The sequence below is a fragment of the Danio aesculapii genome, chromosome 24 (genome assembly GCF_903798145.1).
Source record: "Danio aesculapii chromosome 24, fDanAes4.1, whole genome shotgun sequence".
In the NCBI taxonomy this organism is placed as follows: Eukaryota; Metazoa; Chordata; class Actinopteri; order Cypriniformes; family Danionidae; genus Danio; species Danio aesculapii.
This window is the reverse complement of record NC_079458.1, coordinates 24,889,392-24,915,381: the sequence shown is the minus strand read 5'-3', so window position 1 is coordinate 24,915,381 and position 25,990 is coordinate 24,889,392. Positions and strand designations below refer to the sequence as shown.

The 25,990-nt window shown below is 34.5% G+C and overlaps 3 protein-coding genes across 4 annotated transcripts in view; 1 reads left to right on the top strand and 2 right to left on the bottom strand.

The window, feature by feature from the left end:
- Positions 1 to 13,778, bottom strand: part of mtrr (5-methyltetrahydrofolate-homocysteine methyltransferase reductase) — a 52,993-nt gene extending 39,215 nt beyond the window's left edge. Inside the window, exons 1-9 of the mRNA XM_056450629.1 lie at positions 13,684 to 13,778; positions 12,191 to 12,344; positions 11,958 to 12,111; positions 8,959 to 9,076; positions 8,501 to 8,864; positions 7,692 to 7,805; positions 4,808 to 4,961; positions 4,560 to 4,648; positions 3,203 to 3,383 (exon numbers count right to left, since the gene is read on the bottom strand). Coding sequence (XP_056306604.1) covers positions 3,203 to 3,383; positions 4,560 to 4,648; positions 4,808 to 4,961; positions 7,692 to 7,805; positions 8,501 to 8,864; positions 8,959 to 9,076; positions 11,958 to 12,111; positions 12,191 to 12,344; positions 13,684 to 13,766 — 1,411 coding nt within the window. The 5' untranslated portion in view covers positions 13,767 to 13,778. The remainder of the gene's footprint in view (positions 1 to 3,202; positions 3,384 to 4,559; positions 4,649 to 4,807; positions 4,962 to 7,691; positions 7,806 to 8,500; positions 8,865 to 8,958; positions 9,077 to 11,957; positions 12,112 to 12,190; positions 12,345 to 13,683) is intronic.
- Positions 13,779 to 14,139: 361 nt separating this feature from the next.
- Positions 14,140 to 25,690, top strand: cct5 (chaperonin containing TCP1, subunit 5 (epsilon)). The gene is made up of 11 exons (XM_056450656.1): positions 14,140 to 14,361; positions 15,533 to 15,593; positions 15,671 to 15,835; positions 20,016 to 20,214; positions 20,299 to 20,491; positions 20,575 to 20,724; positions 21,108 to 21,227; positions 24,251 to 24,436; positions 24,533 to 24,670; positions 24,759 to 24,939; positions 25,429 to 25,690. Exons 1-11 carry the CDS (start codon positions 14,257 to 14,259, stop codon positions 25,554 to 25,556), a joined length of 1,626 nt encoding a protein of 541 aa, XP_056306631.1. The 5' UTR covers positions 14,140 to 14,256; the 3' UTR covers positions 25,557 to 25,690.
- Positions 25,345 to 25,990, bottom strand: part of LOC130218463 (kelch-like protein 15) — a 35,111-nt gene continuing 34,465 nt past the window's right edge. Inside the window, exon 9 of one of the 2 annotated variants that reach the window (XM_056450658.1) lies at positions 25,345 to 25,974. In XM_056450658.1, the coding sequence (XP_056306633.1) occupies positions 25,795 to 25,974 (180 nt within the window). In that variant the 3' untranslated portion in view covers positions 25,345 to 25,794. The remainder of the gene's footprint in view (positions 25,975 to 25,990) is intronic. The other variant, XM_056450657.1, reaches the window with a different exon arrangement.

Genomic DNA, 25,990 nt, shown 5'->3' with positions numbered 1-25,990 from the left:
AAAATAATTAATATTTTCACAGTATCTTTGCCATGATGACAGTAAATAATATTTGACTAGATATTTTTCAAGACACTTCTATACAGCTTAAAGTGACATTTAAAGGCTTAACTATGTTAATTAGGTTAACTAGGCAGGTTAGGGTAATTAGACAAGTTACTGTATAACGATGGTTTGTTTTGTAGACTATTGAAAAAAAATATAGGCTAAAGGAGCTAATAATTTTGACCTTAAAATGTTTTTTTAAAACATTAAAAACTGCTTTTATTCTAGCCGAAATAAAACAAATAAGACTTTCTCCAGAGGAAAAAATATTATCAGACATACTGTGAAAATTTCCTTGCTCTGTTAAACATCATTTGGGAATTTTTTTTAAAAAAAGAAGAAAAAAGTTCAAAGGGGGGTAATAATTCTGACTTCAACTAATATATATATATATATATATATATATATATATATATATATATATATATATATATATATATATATATATATACACACACATACATGCATACATACATACATACATACATACATACATACATAATTTCTTTGCCATTTCAAAAAAAGACATTTAAATACCCATTTTTAGTTTGTGCTTTTATATAGTATTATTAATTTCGGTCCACTTCTAAGTAAATATTCCTTATTTAAAGAACCAAGTAATTCATTTCTCAGCTCAAATAGAGTGTTTAAAAATCTGCATCATCAGTCATCAACTGACACACAATTTTCTCCAATTCGCTAAAAAGATGAATCAATTTGTACATTTCTAGCACACCATATGCGGATGCTGAAGGTCCTCAATATTAACAATTAATTTCAATCAAACATTCAATATAGTGAGCAGCTGTTGCAATTACAGCCTCTCATCAGTACAAACAAATGCATCAAAAATGCACATGGTGTTTTGTTAGAGAAAAAAACGCTCTTTATTACTAGAAAAGTCAGGAACGAAACTGTTTGACTGATGACAATGATCTTCCTGTCAAGAAGAGACCGGTGCAGAGTGATTTCAGAAAATAATATGAATGTGCTGTCAAACACTGCTGAACCAGCATATCTCTGTGCCGTGGAGAATCACCCTGTTAATCCTTAATTTGCCAAAGCCGCAGTAATATTCACACAGATTAAAACTTTACATGCAAACGCATCTGATGCAACAATCCACTGACCACATAAATCAGCAAAGGGTCACTGTATTATGATTACTTAGCAGTTCTCTATATCTAAAGCACAGTAGGCATTAATAAATTCAGCACTACCAGCTGTTCCTCAAAATCAAGGTGACAGCACATTTCTCACCTTGATGGAGAACTTTATTGCATTTCACAACGGAGGCTTACTGTGTGACAAGACATTCAAAACTATACACCTAAATAATATTGGATTATTTTAAATATAAAATGGCTAATGTAAAAAATATAGAAATCCCTGAATAAAAATTTCAATGTCACTATAATACAGTATTTACACCAAATAATCTCACCAGACAAATTTAAAGCATCAATGCAGTCCCAATATACTAATTATTACCACTATCCTTCGAAACACTAGGTTTTACTCATTTGTCAGAAATTTCTAATAATTTAAAATAATGTATTTTGTATGATCACCTATAGTTTACAGATTTTAGTAAATACAGGTCAAAATAAGATTGTTGATGTATGTTTTTAACATAAATAGATCTGTCAGCTGAACGATAACTGAAAATTATTTGGCTTTTATTTACAAAAATAAAAAGCAATAAAAATTTAGTAGAAAGAGATTTAATATTATCTGAATGTAATATATGTATATAATGATAATTATATTATCTTTTATTTTGTTTACCGCGTGTGGAGTCACGTGACCCCACTCTGATTTATACTTCTGCAGCCATGGTCAAGTAGGACGATAAACCCATTCTTGAGCCTTACTTTGCACTACATTGACGATGATTGGAAGCTGCACCAGAGATGCTGTGAGATGGCATATTTTCCATTACATTTAAATTATTATTTACATCAAAATATTTGTTTACAGAAGATCCAAAAACATGTAGTGTTTAAAATATTATTTACAGGATATACAAGACTTATTTGATTTAGAAGAGATACTGCTTATTTTATACTTTTAATATGAAAAACATTTAAACTAATTTATTTTATTTCCAAAAGTGCAAGTTAGTTATTTTCACTTTTTTTATAAGAAAAGATTGTTTTAGGCAATGTGTGTTTTTAACTTTAGTTTTTCAGGATTGATATTCAATAATTCATGATTCCTTCAATTATTAAAGTAATAATATATTAAGTACAAAACTTGTCCATGAACTATGAGTGCAAAAAAATACAATGAATAAATAAAATAATCGTTCATTAATCATAACAGATTTAAAATGTTCAATCAATCGAGATTTTGATTTTAGGCCACATCGTCCAGCCTTATCTTCTGCCCTATTAGAAAATATCAAATATCTTGCAGAGTTTGCAAAACGTACACTACCATTCAAGTTTTTCTCCTTTTTTTCCCAAATTAAATATAACTTTTTTCCTACGCACAATAACCAATTATTTTTTGTGTGTGAATTATGAAATATTAAATACGTAATAAAGTAATTATTAGAAAGTAATAAGTTATAAAAAATACAAAACATCTTAGTCAGCAGAAAAAACTTCATTTGAAAACTTTCAAAAATCTCATCTGCTACATCTTTTACAATTAACTAGTTTCTTGCTCTTCTGATGGACAGATATTTTGAAGAATATTGAAAACTGGCAGCCATTGCCTTCAATGGCAATTCTTTGGGGATTTTGAAAAATATTTGTCAATGGCTACTTATTTCTAACATTCTTCAAATTGTCTTTTGTGTTCTAAAGAAAAAAGAAACTCATAAAAATGTGAAAACACTTAAGAGCAAGTTAAATGGAGAGGAAATTTTCAGTTTTGGGTGAACAATACCTTTAATTTTTACTTCATATCTCTGAATTTATCATCATTATTCCTTAAAATGTGTCTTAAAGCTACTGTGAAGTTGAAAATCTATTTTCAGAACCTATACCTGCAGTTCTAGAACCCAAACGTAAACCACTAATCCCATGATGATTTACTGCCATCTGCTGGTACCAAAATTGCAAACGCAAGCTGCATTTTCTAAACCAAATTGCAAGAAAAGGAAAAGCATTCACATTTCAATTTCAAAAGCAGATGCATGTTTACTGACCTAAGAGAAGGCTGAGTGGGGGTCGGCAGGATGGGAAAGCCCGAAGGAGATCCAACACACACACATTTGAGTCTCTGACAAAGCTGTTGTAGTCGGCCGATCCTTGTTTACTACACAGTTCCAGAAGCCTTCTCTTCTCTGAAGCATTTTGAGTGAAGTCCACCAACGCTCGCAAAAATGCCTGAAAACACAAATCAAGTACATGAGTAAAAGCACAGATATCATAATAAAATGCTTCTTTATTAGAAGTATGAAGTACCCAACTAAATGACATGAATTTTAATGTACTCCAGTATTAACAATAAATAGTAAATTAATTGTTGTTGCTAGTATTAGCAGTATGCAGAATAATATTACCAAAACTTTAATTACCATTACACAAACAATGATGATTGATGATAATTAATCACTTGATTTTCTATAGCTGCATTCTTCGTATCTAAAGTTTGAAATATTTAATATTTACTCTCATTTTATATAGATATATAACTTTTATTTCTATATTTACAATTTTATGTGTTTTTACTTTTTATTATACTCCATAAATTAGAATCTTATTGATATTAATTTTTTAAGGTCATGGATGGTTGTATAAGCATTTCACTGCATATCATACTGTGTATGAATGTGTACAGTATGTGTCAAATAAAATTAGAATTTAAACTAATTGCAAAAATATACCTTTATAGCCTAGCATATAACAAAAAATGGTTATAAAAGTGTGCTAAAATGATAAGCATACAATACATAAAACAACAGGTCATCAATTTGTCCCATTTAAATTAAAGATTTAACTAAATTAAAAGGTTATTTCTTATATAAAACCTACCACATTCAGACAATAATAAACAAAAATAGATATTACTGTATTTATTCACTTCATAGAGTGAAGTGTATTTCAACAGCCATAGTTGACATATTTAACCTACATATGATTTTCATTTTTAAAAAATGTATCCTATAATTTAGCATTAGCAACTTCCGTTTTTAACTTGAAATCAGTTTGAAAATTCGCTGAATGTGAATCACTCTGACTGAATCATTTGTGAGTCATTTAATCAAAGAAACTCTTTTTTTGTAATCAGATCATTTGAATAGAGGAGTTGATGACTCAAAAACAGATTCAATTGGATCTGTCTAAAATGAATAATAAACGATGACAGTTTTGGGTGAACTATCCCTTTAAATACAATAGTGAAGTAAAAATAACAAAGTATGTCAGTCCCAAAAAAGCTAAATAAACCATCAAAAGCACTGTTGTGTATAGCTTAAGTACATAGTGCTAACTCAAAGGTGCACAACTTCAACAGCACAGCAACTATCACATTAAGTAAGGTTAATAACAACACAAAATTACTTTTTTCGGAGAGCTCCTTATCTCTAAACACCAGGTGAGAATAAACTGCAAAGAGCCATTCTGTGGGATGTGAAGTGGAACTTTTGCTGCTGTAAAAGAAAAAAACATTGCTATGCATTTATTCAAGGTTTCGGGTTGTTCAATCTTAATCTGGTGTCTGACTTGTTGGCCAGAATACATTATTTTATCTCTTTTCTGGGACAGTTTGTTCTTAGTGCCACTGATTGTGTCAACAAAGGCTGCGATACCTTTCTTGCTGGTGTTTTTAAGCAGGTTAACTTGAACAGTGCAGTTCTTTTGCTTTTGCAGATCCAGTTTAAGCAGCAGCTCTTCAACCTCACTGGCTCTGTTTGGACAGAGAATATCAAAAGCGTCGCCAGGCTGATAAACTTCCTCCTGCTCCTGGAGAGACAAAATAAGCTTTTTAGAAGATACATATAGTGGATTTTTTGGAACAAACAAACAGGTCTATCAGAGAGATCCAAAAATTAAACAGCCTTTGAAATATGGGTACATAACGCATCATACTGTAGACTCAATGATGAGATGTCCCATTTTGGTGTCTGCATCAAATCATAGTGTTTTTATATATAAAGGAAAAAGTGTCCACTTTAAAAGAACACTAGGCCTTTAAAAGGCTCAAAGTTAAACAGTTGAGTTTTACCATTTTTGAATCCATTCAAACAATCAGTCTGACTGAAGCACTTTTAGCATAGCTTAGCATAGATCATTGAATTGGATTAGACCATTAGCACAAAAAAAAACTAATTTTCTAATTTAAAGTTTGACTATTCTGTAGTTACGTTGTGTTAAGAAAATAAATGGAAAATGGCTAGGAACTATACTCTCATTTTGGCATATGAAGAAACTTTGTTGCCATATCATGTCTGCATCATGTAGATCCAATGAAAATAGTCCCCAGCTAAGTAAACAGGTATCAGTGCTGCATAATTTCACTATGCCTGCTGCAGTCATGGTACGGCAACAAAGTTTCTTGATTATTATGGTTACACATGACAGTATTGTTCACATAGCTGTATCAGAACTATAAAAATTAGTTTCATTTCGTAGTAAGAGAAGAGTTAACCTCTTAGACAGGTTATATATAGACATATATACAATATATATATATATATATAGGATATATATATATATATATATATATATATTATATTATATTATATATATATATATATATATATATATATATATCAGGTCCTTCGCAAAAAATTAGCAGATTGTGATAAAGTTCATTATTTGCTGTGATGTACTGATAAACATTAGACTGTTTATATAATTTTAGATTCAATTACAACACAACTGAAGTAGTTTCAAGCCTTTTATTGTTTAATATTGATGATTTTGGCATACAGCTCGTGAAAACCCAAAATTCCTATCTCAAAAAATTAGCATATCATGAAAAGGTTCTCTAAACGAGCTATTATCCTAATCATCTGAATCAACAAATTAACTCTAAACACCTGCAAAACATTCCTGAGGCTTTTAAAATCTTCCAGCCTGGTTCATTACTCAAAACCTCAAATATGGGTAAGACTGCCGACCTGACTGCTGTCCAGAAGGCCATCATTGACACCCTCAAGCAAGAGGGTAAGACACAGAATGAAATTTCCTGAACGAATAGGCTGTTCCCAGAGTGCTGTATCAAGGCACCTCAGTGGGAAGTCTGTGGGAAGGAAAAAGTGTGGCAGAAAACGCTGCACAACGAGAAGAGGTGACCGGACCCTGAGGAAGATTGTGGAGAAGGACCGATTCCAGACCTTAGGGGACCTGCGGAAGCAGTCGACTGAGTCTGGAGTAGAACGTCCAGAGCCACCGTGTACAGGCGTGTGCAGGAAATGGGCTACAGGTGCCGCATTCAAGCCACTTTTGAACGCAGAAAACAGCGGCAGAAGTGCCTAACTTGGGCTACAGAGAAGCAGCACTGGACTGTTGCTCAGTGGTCCAAAGTACTTTTTTCGGACAAAAGCAAATTTTGCATGTCATTAGGAAATCAAGGCGCCAGAGTGTGGAGGAAGACTGGGGAGAGGGAAATGCCAAAATGCCTGAAGTCCAGTGTCAAGTACCCACAGTCAGTGATGGTCTGGGATGCCATGTCAGCTGCTGGTGTTGGTCCACTGTGTTTTATCAAGGGCAGGGTCAATGCAGATAGCTATCAGGAGATTTTGGGAGCACTTCATGCTTCCATCTGCTGAAAAGCTTTATAGAGATGAAGATTTCCTTTTTCAGCAAACCTGGCATCTGCTCACAGTGCCAAAACCACTGGTAAATGGTTTACTGATCATGGTATTACTGTGCTCAATTGGCCTATCAACTCTCCTGACCTGAACCCCATAGAGAATCTGTGGGATATTGTGAAGAGAAAGTTGAGAGACGCAAGACCTAACACTCTGGATAAGGCCGCTATCGAAGCATCCTGGGCCTCCATAACACCTCAGCAGTGCCACAGGCTGATTGCCTCCATGCCACGCCACAAAGAAGCATTCATTTCTGCAAAAGGATTTTTTGTATTAAAAACACTTTTCTTTTATTGGTTGGATGAAATATGCTAATTTTTTGAGATAGGAATTTTGGGTTTTCATGAGCTGTATGCCAAAACCATCAATATTAAAACACTAAAAGGCTTGAAACTACTTCAGTTGTGTGTAATGAACCTAAAATATATGAAAGTCTAATGTTTATCAGTACATTACAGAAAATAATGAACTTTATCACAATATACTAATTTTTTTGAGAAGGACCTATATATATATATATATATATATATATATATATATATATATATATATATATATATATATATATATATATATATATATATATATATATATATATATATATATATAGTGTTCAAATCTAATCAAATAAATCTAATAAATCCAATAAACTAGATAAAAGTGCTCCAGTCAGACCCTGAGATCAGCTAAATGCATTCAACACTCAACATAAAACTCAGGAAGTCAAACTGTAAAAAAAAAAAAAAAAAAAAAAAAGTGTGTTCATTTAATGTTACAACGCAAATTTTAAATAAATATAATTCTTTCATGAGTAAATGAATGATTTGTAGCCAGAATTTTAATATTCTTGCATGAACATGAATAAATTCGGGCTTACCGAAATCTCAAGCTCCAGCAAGATGGCAGTTTTCACTGCATCATCTTGAGTTAATTGAACTGCCTTTGAAATTGGCACTTCAAGATAACCGTCTTTGTCAGGCAAGACTGTCTCCTATGAACAGAGTATGCCTATTAGCAGAAGCATAGACATAATAAACACAGTTAAAGGAATTATATATTATAGAAAGCAATATATGGCATAGTTTCTCAACCTTTCACCACAAGTACCACCATAGTAGAACAAAATTAGTATAGTACACCTCTTAATTTTTCTGATATTTATGTTGTAATTTAAACAATAATGTTTTAATAAAACAATTCAATTCTGTGCATTATTCAATAAAAATAATAAAATGAGGAACAAATATATATATATTTTAAATTATGATTTTTTTATTATTATAATATATATATATTTTTTATTTTACTTCTAGGAGTTTCTTTTTTTCTGCTGATCACAAAGAAGATATTTTGAAGACTGTTGAAAACCAAACACCAAATATTTGATGGTACCCATTGACTTCCATAGCTGCAATAGTTTAATTACCTATGTGCTTCAAATGACCTTTTATTTTCTTTCAAAGGACAGAAACTCAATTACAGAAATTCAGAAACAATTTGCAGAGAAATAGGGAAGAAATGTTCATTTTGGGGTAAAATGAACCTCATGAATAAGTGCATAAATGTTAACAAATGTTCTTCAATCTATGCTTACACAAACTGTTACACTAAATTCACCAATCGTGCTAGTGTTTAATAAAACAAATCAGTTTTAAAGACTGATCAGATTATCTGGGAAAATCATACCTCTACATTTTCTGTCCCCACCAACAGGACCTCCAGATATGAAGGTGGAAGTGCAGGAACATTAAGCACAGACTCTGACAATGGTGGCACAGATTCCTTCAAAGATGCAACCAATGTAGTAGAGCCAATCTCTGTAGCACTGCTGTCAGATGTAACAGTTTCTCCTTTTGGTGAGTCTACTTCACTCAGCTTTAAAAGATGAAGATCAACTTCCAGATTTTTTTCTTGATCAGATGCATTTTGATGATAATTGTCCTGCGTACAGTCACGGTGGGTCTGTTGATCTGAAGTGGACATGGTGGAAAATGTTTTTTTCAAAGCGTCCCAAAGTCCCTCAATCCAAGGATCCACCACTACTTCTAGTCTGGAAAGAAAAGGAAGATAAAAAAAGACTCTCAGACTCTCTGGCATAGTGAATATATGAGAGAATCATCTCTTTTTTTAACATTCATGCTCACCCAGTGCCATCATCTGCATGTCCAGTGGCATAAAAATGTTTAGCACCAAGTTTCTGCAGGTAGCTGTCAATGGTCTTCCCACCGTTGCAGAAATTTGCATAATTTGTGTCTCCCAAACCTGCATATGTACAATGAATAAGGCTGTTCACACCGCAAGTCTTAATGCTCAAATGTTTTCACATAGCTGTTGACAGTGTTTTACTTAAATGTGGCCAATAGAAGATGTTTACAGTGTGAACTGATCAAAGTCCTAAACTTTCTCATTTTTTTCAGCAGTATAAAAAAGGTTGAACAGAAGAGGTGCCAGAACTGAACCTTATGGGACTCCACATCATGGGTGTCCACTTCGACCTATGGTCACCTATACTGACATAGAAATCTCTCCCTTCAAGGTAAGATCTGGACCACTTGAAGACAATCCTAGGAAGCCTGACCCAGTTTTTCAGCCTATTGAAAAGTGTGCTGTTATCAACAGTCAAATGCAGCACTGAGATCAAGTAATACCAGCACTGTTAATTTGCCTGTTTCCATATCTAGGCGAATATCATTGAATATTTTGATAAGGGTGCTCTCTGTATGATGGTGTGGTCAGAAACCAGATCAAAACCATTCTAAACATCCCATAGAGTTTAGAAACTTGTTAAAAACAACTTTTTCAAAATGGTGCTATCCAGGTTTCTCTTTTTAGGAGTTGTTTAACACCTGTAGTTTTTAGGGAGTTTGTAAAAGTCCTAGGAAGAAGTGAAGCATTTACCACTTTCAGGAGACCTACATCCAAACAGTTTAACAGAGTGCCGATTATCAGCTTGATGTTTTCATAATCTGTTTTCATAATCATGGTGTTCTCATAATCAAACAATCTATTCCAAGATTTTGCTCTTTGATTTCTAATATCAGAGATTATGGCAATACAATATATCGTTTCAGTATCGATATCACAATGTGATAATTCGTAATAGTCACATCGCAGGATATGCAATGTTGAGTCTGTAGTATAATTGATCATTTTCATGATTTTTTTTTTTTTTTGAGGCCTGTGACTGTGTAATGATCTTAAAACCATTGAGGCATCAGTAATTGTACCATTTGTAATTTACGGTTAGACTTGGAAAACGATAAAATGCTGTTTATTTCAATTGTATCTTTTTTAAATTGTATTGATCTATGCTTGTAGATGGTTTATTATATTTAATGCAGATGCACTTCTCTACAGAATCATCCCAATAAGTCTAAAATCATGAATTCTTTCCAAATAGAGATATTCAAGTCATCTGGTGAAAGTATATTCATATCCCAATGTATAATTGCAGAATAACAAAATATCGCCATGGTAGAATTTTGCAATATCATGCTATAAGACCTATAAGAGGTCTTATTAGTAAAGAAATGAGCAAATTTATTGCATTTGCTTTCAAAGAAGAGTTCCCTCAGAATCTTACTAGTACATGCCAGTGTAAAATGACAATGAATGTTCAAAAATGATGAACATAAACATTTCAGTGTTTCTGCAGGTTTCATCAAGTCAAATTTAAAATCCTGTTAAGACCATTATGAATGAGATTTTAGACATATACAGGGCTAAACACTAAGGATTTTTGGTATTGGTCCGGTTGGACCAACTCCAATGGAATTGAAAAAACAAAAAAAACAAATGTAGATATTTCTTAACCACATATTTTAATGTGTCAAAACAAGAAAACTCTAGTTGTATAGACTTTTCTTTTCAACATGTTTCTCTTTTTAATGACAAGTTTGTCATTGTTAAAGGTATATTTATTATGAAGAAAACCATACAAATAATCAAAAAATAGATATTTGTTTGCTTTTGGTCCAAATGAATTGAATATAACTCCTATTTAACCAACTGTAATGCATTTCTGTTATAAAAACTTAATAATAATAATTCCGTACATTTATATATTTTTATATATTCCTTTACATTTATATATAGCACCTTTCCACACACTCAAAGAACTTTACACATTGGGGGAAATCTCCTCATCCACCACCAGTGGGCAGCATCCACCTGGATGACGCGACGGCAGCCATATTGCACAAGACCACACACACCAGCTAAGTGGAAAGGAGACAGAGTGATGACTGTATAGAGTCCCCTTTACTACACTGGGGCGTTAGGACCCACACAGACCTCAGGTTGAGTGCCCCCTGATGGCTTTGCTAACATCACTTCCGGCAAAACCTAGCTTTCCCTTGTGGTCTCCCAACCAGGATACTGACCGGGCACAGCCCTCTTTAGCTTCAGTGGGCGACCATGTGAGAGTTGCAGAGAGCTAGTTGCCAGTTAATTTTCATGCCTATTTATAAATATTATGTCCACTCACACTTTCTTCTGTAAATATTTTTTTCGAAAATGGAAGATTATGTAAAGGGATATATTGCTGTTAATATCATTAGGAATTGTTTAATTGTTTTAGTTTTCTTCTCCTGATTAGGAATTTCATTTAAAAAAAAACTTCCAGTAAAATGTCTAACAGCTGTTGTGAAATAAATATCTCTTAACAATAAAAAAAAACTTAAATATATATTTAGATAGATTATTGGTCATTGGATGGGTTTTGGCCCGATTGGGTAACATTACATCGCCAACGTTTAAAATTAAGACCCGTTTAAACTGATTTAAGACCTACAATACAATATTTCTGTGAATTTTAGACTTTTTAAGGCCTAAAATTTTGTTTTTGAAATTTAAGACTTTTTAAGACCCCGCTGATACCCTGCATTTAGACTGCAGTCAAATTGCAAAACATCAGATCAGTATCAGATTTAATCCCACATATGAAAGTGTCACAAATCAAAATTTAAAAGATCACATTCCATCATCCATTTGGTTTGTGGTGTTCAGTGTGTCATGACAAAAACAGATCTGAGTCACATGTGGGGAAAAAAAATCTGATTTGGGCCTCATTTGCCTGCAGTGTGAAGCAACCTAACCGTTCATGGGTGGAGCTCACTCTTACGAAAAAGCAAGGTCAGCTTACCTAACAGCGCATACCGCAGATGAGAAAGATGGTCGTGTGGCAGAGATTTATTCTTGATTTTTCTCACAAACTTCAGAGCAGTGTCCGGAGGGTCACCATCACCAGTCGTGGAAACCACAAAAACGACTGGGCGGCTTTCACTGTCCAGGTTATACTGTGAATGTTCAAGTTCAGCATGAGTTAACTCAGATTTGTGTGAGATTCCTGAAAATTGATGTAAAGCAGCAGCATACCTTGTCATGCTTGCTCAGACAGTTGATGTCTGCTGTTAATCCATGCTCAGCTGCTTGTTGGCAGATCTCTTCTGCTATAGACTGAGCCTGACCACGCTGAGATCCGTACAGAATTAAGAAGTGAGCGGCAGCTTCACACGGCATATTATAAAAGCTTGAGAAAGATGTGGAAAAATATTTCTGCATGTGACATCATAATGCATTGAACATCTATATAAGATTATTAACCAGAAGAAGTGCTGTTTTATGAACCTCCTATAATAAAACATAAATCATAAATTAAAAGATAAAATAATTTTACTGTATTACTATATCGATTAATTTAAAAAATGAGAATTGAAATTGGAATAAAAACTACAAATTTAAATATCAATTTTTCTATATTGCTATTTTTTATTTGATGATGATAATTGTATAAAAACTCAATTTCAGACATCACCCATATGAACACTGAAATCAATATATTTTTACCTAATATATATAATTATAAATCATGATTGCTCAAAATTATCCACATTCATATCTATATTTATAACGAAAACATTGCTAAAGTTTCAAAACAAGAAAATTAATTTGACATGGATAAACCACTTTCAAACGTATGTTTCGTGTAGAAATGGTTTGTCAATAGGCATACAGACACATTTATCAATAAAATCCAATCACATATGTAGGGGACAAATGTGGAAAAACAAATATACCACTACACCAGGGGTCCCCAAACCCGGTCCTGGAGGGCCGGTGTCCTGCATAGTTTAGCTCAAACTTTCTTCAACACACCTGCCTGGAGGTTTCTAGTATATCTATAAAGGGCTTGACAAGTTGGTTCAGGTGTTTAATTGGGGTTAGAACTAAAACATGCAGGACACCGGCCCTCCAGGAACGAGATTGGACACCCCTGCATTATATGAGGGTTTATTATTCTTAGCACTTTATCATAATTCATCAAAATAAACACTAGTATTATTTATACGCTTTTAAACAATGATTAGTTAATTATAAAATATTATTTTTAATTATTATTCAATAAAAGTCAAAACATACATTTATGTGTGAAAGTCTTTTTTTTAAAAGGTGCATATTTATATAACCATTCATGTTGAATTAACCTTTATATTTCATTGAAATTTGTATTTATATATTGTAATATATCTTTTTTTAGAATGAACCTCTGTATATAGGTTTTATGATTATGAGGAGTCTTTCTTTTAGTTAAATACACGTATATATGAACTGTAGGATAATGAAACATGTTACTTTTAAATAAGAGTGTAAAAGTGTAAAAGCAAACATTATTACAGGTGTAAACTGAAATCAAGCAACCCTGATCATCTGAATATTGCGGAAGTTTTGTAAGAAATATCAAAAGAGATATCAAAACGAGCTGTGGCTTCACCAAATGTAACTTTAAAGTCATGTCGACCTCCCAAAGACACTTCAAAAACAAAAGTCGGTCACAAGTGTCAAATGTAAACGATGGGAAAAAAAGTCACCTTGCTTTTGTAAATAACAACACCAACAGCCTCTTCGGTCTTGAAACATACTGGTATCCACACAGGCGTGCTTTCAGAAGCATGAACTGGTGGAACAGGTAACCGGATATTACGTTACTACGGACTAGCACATGGCTTTTCTCAAATACACAATGTGTAAGTTTGTACATATACAAATCAGTGACAAGCGTCAATTTTGTTAGTCAATCTGCATGAAATATAAATCTGTACCCGCACTCGCGTTATTTGTTATTGTTATCGCGAGAATGGAACAAACCATTAATATGCTTCAATTTTAAAATTTTATTTAAAGACTCGTTTCTTGCTTTTTTCTCCTTAATAATTGTCTTAAGTGTTTAAAATTGTTATTTAATTAGTGATTGAATGGTAATATATTATACAAAAATGTTGTGGATGTTATAACATACTCAACTTGGTTTGGTCCGTCCCGCCCCGAGATTCTTCCAGAACTAGCCGGCAGATCCGCGCGGCGAGGTGCGCAACTAGAGGATTAAATTCTCTAGTATAACATCATTTTCATAACCGTGCATTTCTTTCGGGTGAAGATTAAACATGTCCGCGCTTGGGACTCTCGCCTTCGATGAATATGGAAGGCCTTTCATCATCATAAAGGACCAGGACAAGAAATCTCGCTTGACTGGCCTGGAAGCACTGAAGGTAACGCTACAAAAGCTAACGGGCTAATGGGCTTTAACGGAGATTTAAATCATATCTGGAATCCAGAATACCGCATTTACTGTATACTTTACACCGTTTCTTTGTTACGCTGTACTTCTGCAGTCTGACATGCTTAGAATGCATTCATTTATTGCACATTTATTTGTCTAACGTGATCAACAATGTGCGCATGTCAACTAGCGGATGGTCCATGTGCTTCCTCTAGTCTAAAGACGTCGAGTCATAATGCGCAATGTCTTCATTCATTCACCAAACATGTCTTCTTCATATTTTATTTGTGGCAATATACTTTAGTTGAATGTTGTTAAATATGATTAAAGTCGATGTCTATCTCCACACTTCCCCAGTTGTTTGATTGCATAAAGAATTGCAGAAAGCCAAACATTTCAAAATGGACAGGTGCATGTTTTAGGGTTTTTGGGGGGGCTTGCTGTGTCTTGCCTTGATCGTTTTATAATGATAGTTTCAGTTCTATTATTTGACAAAAATTCTATAAAAGAGTATTGGATTGTTATTTGAGACACGCCTTACTGTATCTCAGAGCAGAGAGAAATAAAGAACCTAGCAAATTTTTGTTATGTAAAAGATAAATGGGACAATCTACCAGAAACCTACATTATCTGTCCCTGAAGTAAAAACATAAATACAGTGAATAATAAGTATTTCATCACAAAAAAGTTCTGTAAATGAATATGTCATTAATTTGGTTCTCAGATTTTTGTTCTTTATTAAAAACACTTTACACAAACCCTGTCATTGTCCTCAGCCCAATTGAACCTACAGCTTTTAAAGTTTTGTTATTTGACAAAAAAACTTCAGAAATAGCTACGTTTTGATTATTATTCACATCAATTGATTTAAAACATAAAATTAGAATTAAATTCTACAAATACATAATACAAATAAATTTACAATTGTCCCTATGTTTCTTTCAGTCCTGTCACATTTGCATTAAATTTCACATAAATGTGTGCAATACACATTTAGTGACATTTGATGGAGAAGCTGACAGTGATCAAGGATGCATTCTATCATTAAAAAATATACATGTGTGTGAAGTATTACTTTATTTGTATGTATATGTGTGCATATATGATAATTTAAATGTATGTATACCTGTTTATCTTAATGTTATTCTTGTTCATTTCAGTCTCACATTCTGGCAGGAAAAGCAGTTGCCAACACGCTGAGAACATCGCTGGGTCCAAATGGTAGGTCTTTAATTCTGCACGTACAAATGCTAGTTTATTTGGTGCTGTTTTTTAATGCAGCTGGATGTTCTTTACAGGACTTGACAAGATGATGGTGGATAAAGATGGTGAGGTGACCGTGACCAATGATGGTGCGACGATCCTCAGCATGATGGATGTGGACCATCAGATTGCCAAGCTCATGGTTGAGCTCTCCAAGTCTCAAGATGATGAAATCGGAGATGGAACCACTGGTGTTGTTGGTGAGTTTAGCTTGATATTTTCCTCCTCCCCTTTTAAAACACAACCACGCTTGCTAAAGCTTACCAAAGGACGTTTTTTTCTTTTTTTTTTTTGGTTTAAATGCATTTATATATTCTTACTTAAACCAAGATTTAATATTTTTGATAAACCAAAATACTATATACATGTATGTATTATGTATTATATATATATATATATATATATATATATATATATATATATATATATATATATATATATATATATATATTAGGGGTGGGCCATATGACCTAAAATTAATGTCACGGTATTTTTCATCTTTTGAACGGTGACAGTATAATATCATGGTATTACTTTTAATAGCAAAATATTATACATCTCAAGGAAGAACGGACAAAAGAAAGTCTCACTTCTATCACTCTTTAAAAGTTTTGGTTTGGGTCATTTTAAATGCTCAGTCTCGTTATGAGCTGATCTTCATTTCTCTGTGTTGGTGAAATAAAGCAGGCGAGTCAGCCGCACCAATTGAGCAGACAGAGCAGGATTCTCGCGATGACCACCAGCACAATTCCGCTCTTTGTTATGAGCCGTAGTTTCAGTGTAAACTTAGTAAAGGTGAGTTTCTTTGGCGATGATGTGTACAGTGTTAGATTTTATATTTAGCGGACATTTGCGCTGAACACGCGGTGAATGCAACGCATCGAGATTCAGGCACCTTCTCCGAAAACACTTGATTGATCTCAGCAGGCGGATCAACATTTACCTCATGTCATGATCGCTGTCATCTGCGCCATTATTATTATTATTATTATTATTATAACTTTAGGTGAGGTTTGCAAACCTGTGCACTTTTCACTCTTCAGCCGTTTGCATTTCCTGCAGTAACAAAAGCTCCCTGTTATCTGACAGCGGGAAGCGTTGAGTGTCTGACAGCTAATATGAACCAATACAGCAGCAGGGTAGAGCGATTTAGCAAGTTTTTAGAGAAAATCAAATCAGATTGCACTACAACCATTATATTCAGACACACAAATGCTCCCAAATATATTATGAGGGCGCATAGATTAAATTTCGGGTGCTCATGCGACCAAAATGGTTGCAATTTCGAGCCCTGTAGTATAAGGACATGTATTCAGACCACAACTGAACGTTTGAAGAAAATTGAATGCCTTATTATTTAGAATTAGCTATTATTGATGTAAATGCAGCCGTTCAAGGCGCATAATTGATTTATTACGCTATTGACGGTATTAGAAAATCCATGTCGTGGCGCAATGTCACACCGGTGATGACTATGACACCGGTGTACCGCCCACCCCTAATATATATATATATATATATATATATATATATATATATATATATATATATATATATATATATATATATATATATATATATATATAGACTTTATTCTGATTGATATATGTGCATTACAAAAATTCTGTGTGAGTTTGTATGTGCCATTACAAAAATCAGCTTGTGTGTATACTGTTCTAGGGATATGAAACTTTCCAGTTTTGGGGCGGGGGGGTTGGGGGTGGATTGGGGCTGTGGCATGACGTGGCACGACACAACATGGCTGTTCAGACTCAAACTGACACAAGGAGTCATGGTCTTTTAATGACAGCTGTAAACAACTGAACAACTATTTGAACTGTACAACTGCTTGTAAATTATAAATTAACATTTATATTTGTATTATTTTTTTACATATAACATTTTGATTCACAAACTGTGCAGCTTTTGTCAATGCAATGTATATTTATGGGCTTCTGGAAGAACATTTCCTGAGCCTCTTGATATGGAAAGTCAGAAATGTCTGGCCCATTTATTGAGACGTTTGTTAACAATTTAGATGTGAACATGTCATGGCCAGAAGCAGCTTTGACAATAATTAAAATGCACAACCAGAAATCTAATACTTGTTTACTAAAAGATAGATAAAAATTTTATCTAATAATTCCAGCCAGCTTTTAGTGGACTTGCAACATTGTCAAAACACAGAACTTTCACTTGTTATATAAGGCCTAAATACATGCAGGACCATTCAAATAATTTGCTTGTCTCAAACTATTGACAGCAGATCTCTCAATGAGAGAGATAGAGGGATTTGCACTCGCGATATCATTACTACTCTATTCATTTAACCTACAAATGTACTGCTTGGACCATGACTGTGCCTCTAGCTATCTGTTCCCTTGCTCCTTCACTTTCATCGCCATGATTTCCGGGTATTTTAATTAATAATGGAGGATCACGGAGCTGGTATGAATTTGCGGAAGACACGCAAGAGCTTACGGGAGAGGTCATAACTAGACACTAGGAGATATCTCCGCTCGCATCACAGCATGGGATGTGCGCGATGTATCTGATGAGCGGGAGGAATGCGGGACTTATTTAAGGACCAGGCCGGAGACCCACAATTTCCGAGAGATTATCATTTGTTTGCGGGCATCCGGAAGTCTCTATGCATTTGCGGGAGACTCTCGGAACTCCTGGGAAACTTGGGATGTCTGCATCTGTATATATTTTAGCTGCTGTGACGCGAACACAGAACAGAAATGACATGTTGTTGTGTAAATAAGATATTACATACAGCTGTTTAGCTTGTTTATTAAAAAAAGTTGTGATCTGGCGCTATATAGATAATACAGTTAACGTGACTTCATGGGGGATGGGTACAGCCATCCTAATATTATGGTAGAGGAAACACTGTAATGGGAAATGAGCCAGCTTATACATAATCTAATAATAAAAGGGTCCTTTTACAGATCTTGGCAAGATATAGATGCTTTACTTGGTGCTGTTTATGTAATTTCATATTTAGATATGATCATTTCTTGTCAAGCTCCTAAAACTGAAAAACATTTTTCTAGACTGGACTTTTTTTAATGGGGGGAAAAATAATTCTAAGATAGTCAATCATTTTTTTTCGATGAATTATTCTTGCATGTTTTTACTTTTTGTAGCGTCAATGATTTTATTAATTGAATTAGTACAAGGCTAAAATTAATGTATAAATGTATGTAGGGTAATATGCAAGCTGTCCTGTTTTGAAGTCTGAATTAAATTAAATTGTCATTTCAGTTGATGAAAATAAAGAACACTGGTGAAATAATAATGTAATTATCACTCCGTATAACAAATATGTTACTGTAAACATGAAATGACATGCTCATCTTGACCTGTATTTATTAAAATGTGCATATATCATACTATTTTTAGACTTTAAAAGTATAATAATAAAGTTCTTGCGTGTAAATAAGTAAAATCTAGTGGTTTGTAGGGTGGTGGCAAGGTGTAAAGATTTAATAAATCAATATTTTAGTGCTGAATTGTGATCCTAAAATAGTCTAAGTAATAATAATCAAAAGATCATTGTTCTACATATACCTAAATGTTTTTTTTTTTTTTTTTTGTATTAATTCATTTCGTATTAATTTTTAAATCATGGATTTATCATTAAGTGAAGTGAAAAATCATAATTTTTAAAAATCTATTTTATATTCTCTTATTGCTGCATGTAGTTGTTAATATGTAATATGTTATCTATAATACGGTTACTAATGTGGCAAGAAATAAATCTTAAATCATGGTAATAAATAAAAACCATCAATAAAATTGAACTGGACACATTTAAATGTAGAGGGAAAGAACAATTTGAAGCTGTATCACGCTTTTACTAATGTAAGGCTTGATATGTTGATTCCATGCAGGCGTACATGTAGGCTATAGTTGTGTGTGTATATTCTTAAATGTAACTCAAAAGTGCTTTTGTACTATGTTTGTTTGCTTGTTAAGTGTGACGTCACGTGAAGCGGCTTCTGGGTCCAAGCGCTATATAAAAACTGTTTAGTGAGACTCAACAAATGGTAATAATATTTACTTTCGAAAATCACAATCCATGCCTAATATCCGATGGCCAGAAAGTTTTTAAAAAAAATTATAAATTGTTAAAATATTGGTGTCTGTGATGCAGCATGTTCAGAGACTGTTGTGTACACCGTGATTTCATCTAAAATTCACTTCAATGTGAGATATGTCTAAAAAGTGGCCATAAATGAATATTTTGTCAATTATAACGAGTAGTAGCTTGGACCCGAAAACAGTATTCCATACGTCACAACTTGACAAGCAGATTGAAATCTTATTTTCTTGCTTATTGAGTTGCTGTAATGTGTTTGTTTTGTCCTGTAGTTCTGGCTGGAGCTCTTCTAGAGCAGGCAGAGCAGCTGCTTGACCGAGGCATTCACCCCATCAGAATTGCAGATGGTTATGATCAGGCCGCAAAGATCGCCATCGAACAGCTTGACAAAATCGGTGATAGTTTCCCAGTGGATCCGAACAACACAGAATCTCTCATTCAGACAGCCATGACCACACTTGGATCCAAAGTGTGAGTTTCTCTGTTACTACGCGTTTGATTTGAACAGTTAATTACTGAGAATGTCGATTTAATCATCTTTTTTCTGCTTCATAGGATCAACCGGTGCCACAGACAGATGGCAGAGATTGCTGTCAATGCCATCCTGACAGTGGCAGACATGGAGAGGAAGGATGTGGACTTTGAGCTCATTAAAGTAGAAGGAAAGGTCGGTGGAAAACTAGAGGACACTCAGCTCATCAAAGGTGTCATTGTGGACAAAGAGTTCAGTCACCCTCAAATGCCCAAGGTTTGTGTTTAGTGTTAATGTTCACTTCATGCATGCTTTGATTCTTATATTTTAGGTTTTTATTAATGAGTGTACTCTACCAGGTGCTCAAAGATACAAAAATCGCCATCCTCACCTGCCCATTTGAGCCTCCCAAGCCCAAAACCAAGCATAAGCTTGACGTGACATCAGTGGAAGATTATAAAGCTCTGCAGAAGTACGAGAAGGACAAGTTTCAAGAAATGATCCGACAGGTTTGTATATTGCCTGCTTTTATTTTGTGGTTCTTATGCAGATATATTGATTAAATTATTATTTTTGTATTTAATATGTATGAAAGTAATATTAAGGTCAAAGATGAAACGTGTATAACAATAAATGTAAAAAAAAATATCTATACATTTAGATCTAACATTTATTAATTCTGTTAAATGAATGAAAGTACTGTTTTAATATTACAAATACTGATTATTAGTATTATTATTATTTTGTTTGCATTATAGCCTCCCTCAGTAAAGCATCAATCTCAATTTGAATAATGAGAGCAATTTTGAAGCTACCGCACTTTTTTGCATTACTTCAGTTTTTCAAGAAACATTTCACTTATCCACTTTAATTTCTTTACTTTCATCTTAAGGTCAAGGAGAATGGCGCCAATCTTGCCATTTGCCAGTGGGGATTTGACGATGAGGCCAATCATTTACTCCTGCAGAATGAGCTTCCTGCGATCCGCTGGGTTGGTGGACCTGAGATAGAGGTTTGTAAGAACTACACGGCAAAACACTACTGCTGGGGTTGCATTTTTAAAATGTTTTTTGAAACAAGTCTTCTTGTCAATACTGTATTTATTTGATTAGTAAATAATGTTATACTGCGAAATATTATATAGTATTTAAAATAAATTCACTGTTAATACAGTTGAAAATCTTGTTTATTTTTGTGATGGCGGCTGATTTTCAGCATGTATTACTGCAGTCTTTAGGGTCACATGATGCTTCAGAAATGTAAGGCTCTTATAAAGTATTAAAAAGTCTTAAATGCTATTTTACAAGGTATTACATTTTGTATCAGTATGCTAAAGTTTGCATTAATTTAATCTTTGAATATTGGGATGTTGTGTAGTTTTTCGGAAATCAATATCATCCTGCTAGATTTGACATCACACTGCTTTGCTTACTGCAGTAATCAGGGAAACACTGACTACATTTACATGGACATCAGTAATATATTTATTTACCTTAATCTAATTATGACAATAATAAGATTAAGGCGTTTACATGAGTTGCTTTTTGAATGTTCCTTTCATGATACTGTTTTACATGTAATTAATGTCATCGCGTCACCACGCTATCCGCATTTGCTCTGGAGTTTCATGTAATTTCAGGTTTTTCTTTAACTGCAGTTTGGCACTTTCACTTTCATTCAGGAACATTTAATGCATGCCCCCTGTGACAAATGAGATATTGGATGCAACTATGACCTGCTGGAAGAGTGTTGTTTTAAAGTTCATACCGCATGCTGAATGGGGAAAAAAAAAACTCCGCATTTCACGATGCAGGTCTGTGGCCTGCATTGACTCGGTAGGTGCAGAGAGTGTCAAACGTGTCAACCCATGTGGGTGTGTGTGTGGACTATCCTGTTGCAAAACTCGATGAAAAGTCCTACATGACGGTAATAGTTCGATTAAGGTGTTTACATGTCTGTACTGCACTTTAATAATGTGACTAAAATCAGCATACTCCACACGTCTTAATTTGATTTCTCTTTAGTTCGATTATGACCTTAATCGGATTAAATTAATCATCATCAAATGTGATCAAGAGTAATGTTTTAAAACAGTGCACGTGTGTAATGAATTACAGCGATTTAGCTTAGCTTTACTTCATCAGCACAGCCGCGTGTCAGAACAATTATAAAAGAAGACGCTTTAAACCCGATTTGTGGATGTTAAATCAGGTTTATTTTGTACGTTAACATAACAGATATCCATACAGCAGTGGATATTAACTGCTGTCCTGTCACCTTTGCGTGCAAAAAGAGTGCAAAGCTAAACGGGCGCTCTGTCTGTCTGTGTGTGTCTGCTGCGCGGTGTGTGTGCGCGTGTATCTGCATGTGCGCGTGTGAACTTTGTGTGACTCATTGATGCAACTGCACAACAAATACTCATTGGTAAAGTTCTTACTGTAGTATTTCTCACAAACGCTATGTGAGATCTGCTTCCTTTAAATCTGTCTGTTGTCTGACGCAGCCGATTTTAAGGCACAGATCTCGCAGCCGAGATTAAGGTACGCAGAAAGGCACGTAGAAACAGTGGGCAGGAGCCTTAAACGTGAGGACTAGCCTTAAAGGTGCAGTACAACAAAACTGCCCCCTAGTGCAAAAATTTATAAAATAGAATCTTGCAAAAGGTATAATGAAAAATTTGATGGGTGTTTTCAGCTGAAACTTTACAGACACATTCTGGAGACGCAAAACACTTATATTAAATCTGAAAAAAGGGCTAACCTAGGTGCCCTTTAAGATCAGTATTTAGTATATACACTGTAAAAGCCGGCTCACACTGTGAGTTTTTTTTTTTTATATTCCTGAATGATTGCAGCATGTCAGACTGCATGAATATAGCTCTCATATAACACTGTATGATCTCAGCTGTCATAAAGTCAGACTGAATGACCATGAAGATGCATCAAACATGGAAGAAAACTTTCCTGGAGTTTGACGTCATCCACCCGCTACACTTTTACTATCCCGCGATCTGAAATGATTCCTCACAGCAAACGTAAACTATCTGTAGCTGCAATTTTACACACGGTGTGTCTCAGTAATAAAACTAGAAAGAAAAAAACAGTTTTCGCATGAATCGCGTCATCAAATTCGGAGCTCCTATTGCTACTTGGATTTACGCTCATCGCCGCTGTTGACACTGCAGGAAAGTGTCTGAAATCTTCTGAGACTGCCAGAACTTCATCGGAGGGAAAATCTGATCGCAACTGGCATTAAGCAGCGGTCTGAACATTTCAAACCAACAATCAAAGACCACAGATTTTAGCCTAGGGTTTCAGGAATCTTTTAGGATTTCCCAAATTTGTCTCTGATGACAAAATCGCGACTGAAATCTCACAGTGTGAGCAGGGCTTAAGTTAAAAGTTTGTCGATGAGGTCTTAAAATGTATGGACGGAGTCTTAAAGGTCTTAAGTTACTGAATTTCATTCTCTGATTCCTGTATATACCCTGTAGTTTATCTATCTTTGAATATTAACGGCATTTGTAAGAAATGAAAATCTTTAGTCAAATTAAATCTTTTGAAGTCTGTGTGAAATCAAAATTTACCATGTTCATTTTGCTAGCCCACATTATTTATTACGTGAACAATTCATCTATGCAAGGTAATCCACTGAAACATAAATGTTGATTTGTGGTTATCTTAAATCAAAATCTGACCATTTGCTTCTGCATTTGGTGTGGTGGTCTTTCTCTGCTGAAACTGATGGCTATTAGTTTCTTACAAGGCAATGGTGCACAAAAAGAAAGCACCGCCCCTAATCCGTTTTCCATTTCAGTAGGAAATACATCAACATACTGAAATAAGTCTCAGCAACTTCAGGTTCAGGCAGACTTTAATCTCTCGTCTGATCAGTCTAATGCTGAATAAGCATAGCAAATTTAAAAACTCTAAAAATACCTCAGACTTTTTAAAAACTATATATTCTATACTATATATTCTCTCTATCTGTAACACAAATGAGTAACAAACAATGACATTGTGCAAACATTTCCAGCTCATCGCCATTGCTACCGGAGGACGTATCGTACCCAGATTCTGTGAACTGACCCCAGAAAAGCTGGGCACCGCTGGACTGGTGAAAGAAATCTGCTTCGGGACCACAAAAGACAGAATGCTTGTCATCGAGGAGTGCAAGAACTCCAGAGCTGTGACCATCTTCATCCGTGGCGGGAACAGAATGGTACATTTTTAGTTTCACCACCCAAAGAAAGTACATTTTTATATCTTGCTCTTACAGTTTTGTCCTTCCTCTCTCCTGTTCAACTGAATCATTTAGATTATCGAAGAGGCCAAAAGAGCTCTTCATGATGCTCTTTGTGTCATCCGTAACCTGGTGAGGGATAATCGCATCGTCTATGGTGGTGGAGCCTCCGAGATCGCCTGCGCTCTTGCGGTCAATGAAGCGGCTGATAAGGTATGCTATTTTTGAAGTTGTCTGTGCTTTACATACTTTTAATTTGAGGTGCAGAATGTTTTTGTTGAGCAGATTGTCTTGTGTTCAGTGCCCGTCTTTGGAGCAGTACGCCATGAGGGCATTTGCTGACGCTCTAGAGGTCATCCCAATGGCACTGGCTGAAAACAGCGGTTTGAACCCCATTCAGACAATGACTGAGGTCAGAGCCCGACAAGTCAAAGAAAACAACTCTGCACTTGGAATTGACTGTCTACATTTATCAACGAATGGTATGGACTTTTTTATTGTAAATTAGTGACTTATTGTAAAGCAAACAATAAAATGGAAGGGAATTATGCATGAGAAATGAGTTTTGTGTACAAAAATCAGTATAGATATCATCTTTCAAGTTTGAATTGGTATTATGTATATATGTTGAAACATTTTGTGCATTTATTTAATTTAAACTTTTTTTAAAAACTCAACATTGCTGAAATATTTTGTTTTATCACTGTGAAAAACCTTTGAGACTTAATATCTTTGTCGAGAAATTGATGCACTTTATCCTGAAATTGCTGAATTATTAATTATTTTATACATTTCCTGGGCGGAAAAAAACTTTGCTCAAGCTTTTGAACTGTTGTGTTGTTTATGCATAGTTTTGTTAATAGTCTTGTTTAAACTTTTGCCAATAATATAAATTATTGCATTTATCTAACAAATCTTAAATTGATACATTTATTATATTTGACATTAAACAAGACTTTTGATCTTTCCAGACATGAAGCAGCAGCATGTAATCGAGACCCTCATCGGGAAGAAGCAGCAGATCTCTCTGGCCACTCAAGTTGTGAAGATGATTCTGAAGATTGATGACATCAGAGGCCCCGGCGAGCCTGAAGACTGAGTGTCCTGTAGCAGTCTTGAAATGAACGGTCACAAGCACTTCTAAAGGAATGTGTCGAACCTTCGTACTGTTATTTATCATTTGTTACAGTTCAGTGTCGTAACGAAGTGATCATTAAACTTTTTTCAAATGAGTGTCTTGCTTTTCATTTTAATTAGCATCTTAGTTCAAAAATAAAGACGTGCAAAAGCTTTCTAGGTTAGTTAACTGATTTTTATCACTAACTTTCACCTGCAGTTTACATGTACTTGTTCAACCAGTTGATCATATCCTTCCTTGCTTCCTCTATGTAGGGTTTGTCGTCAGGGTTGATGTCTTCTCTCTTGCGATGGACAAAGCCGTGTGTCTGTTTGGGGAAGATTTTCACTTGGAAGTCAGCAGTGCACTTTTCCTTTAGTCTTGTCTCTAGTGTCGTCACCTTGGTTAAGGGAACA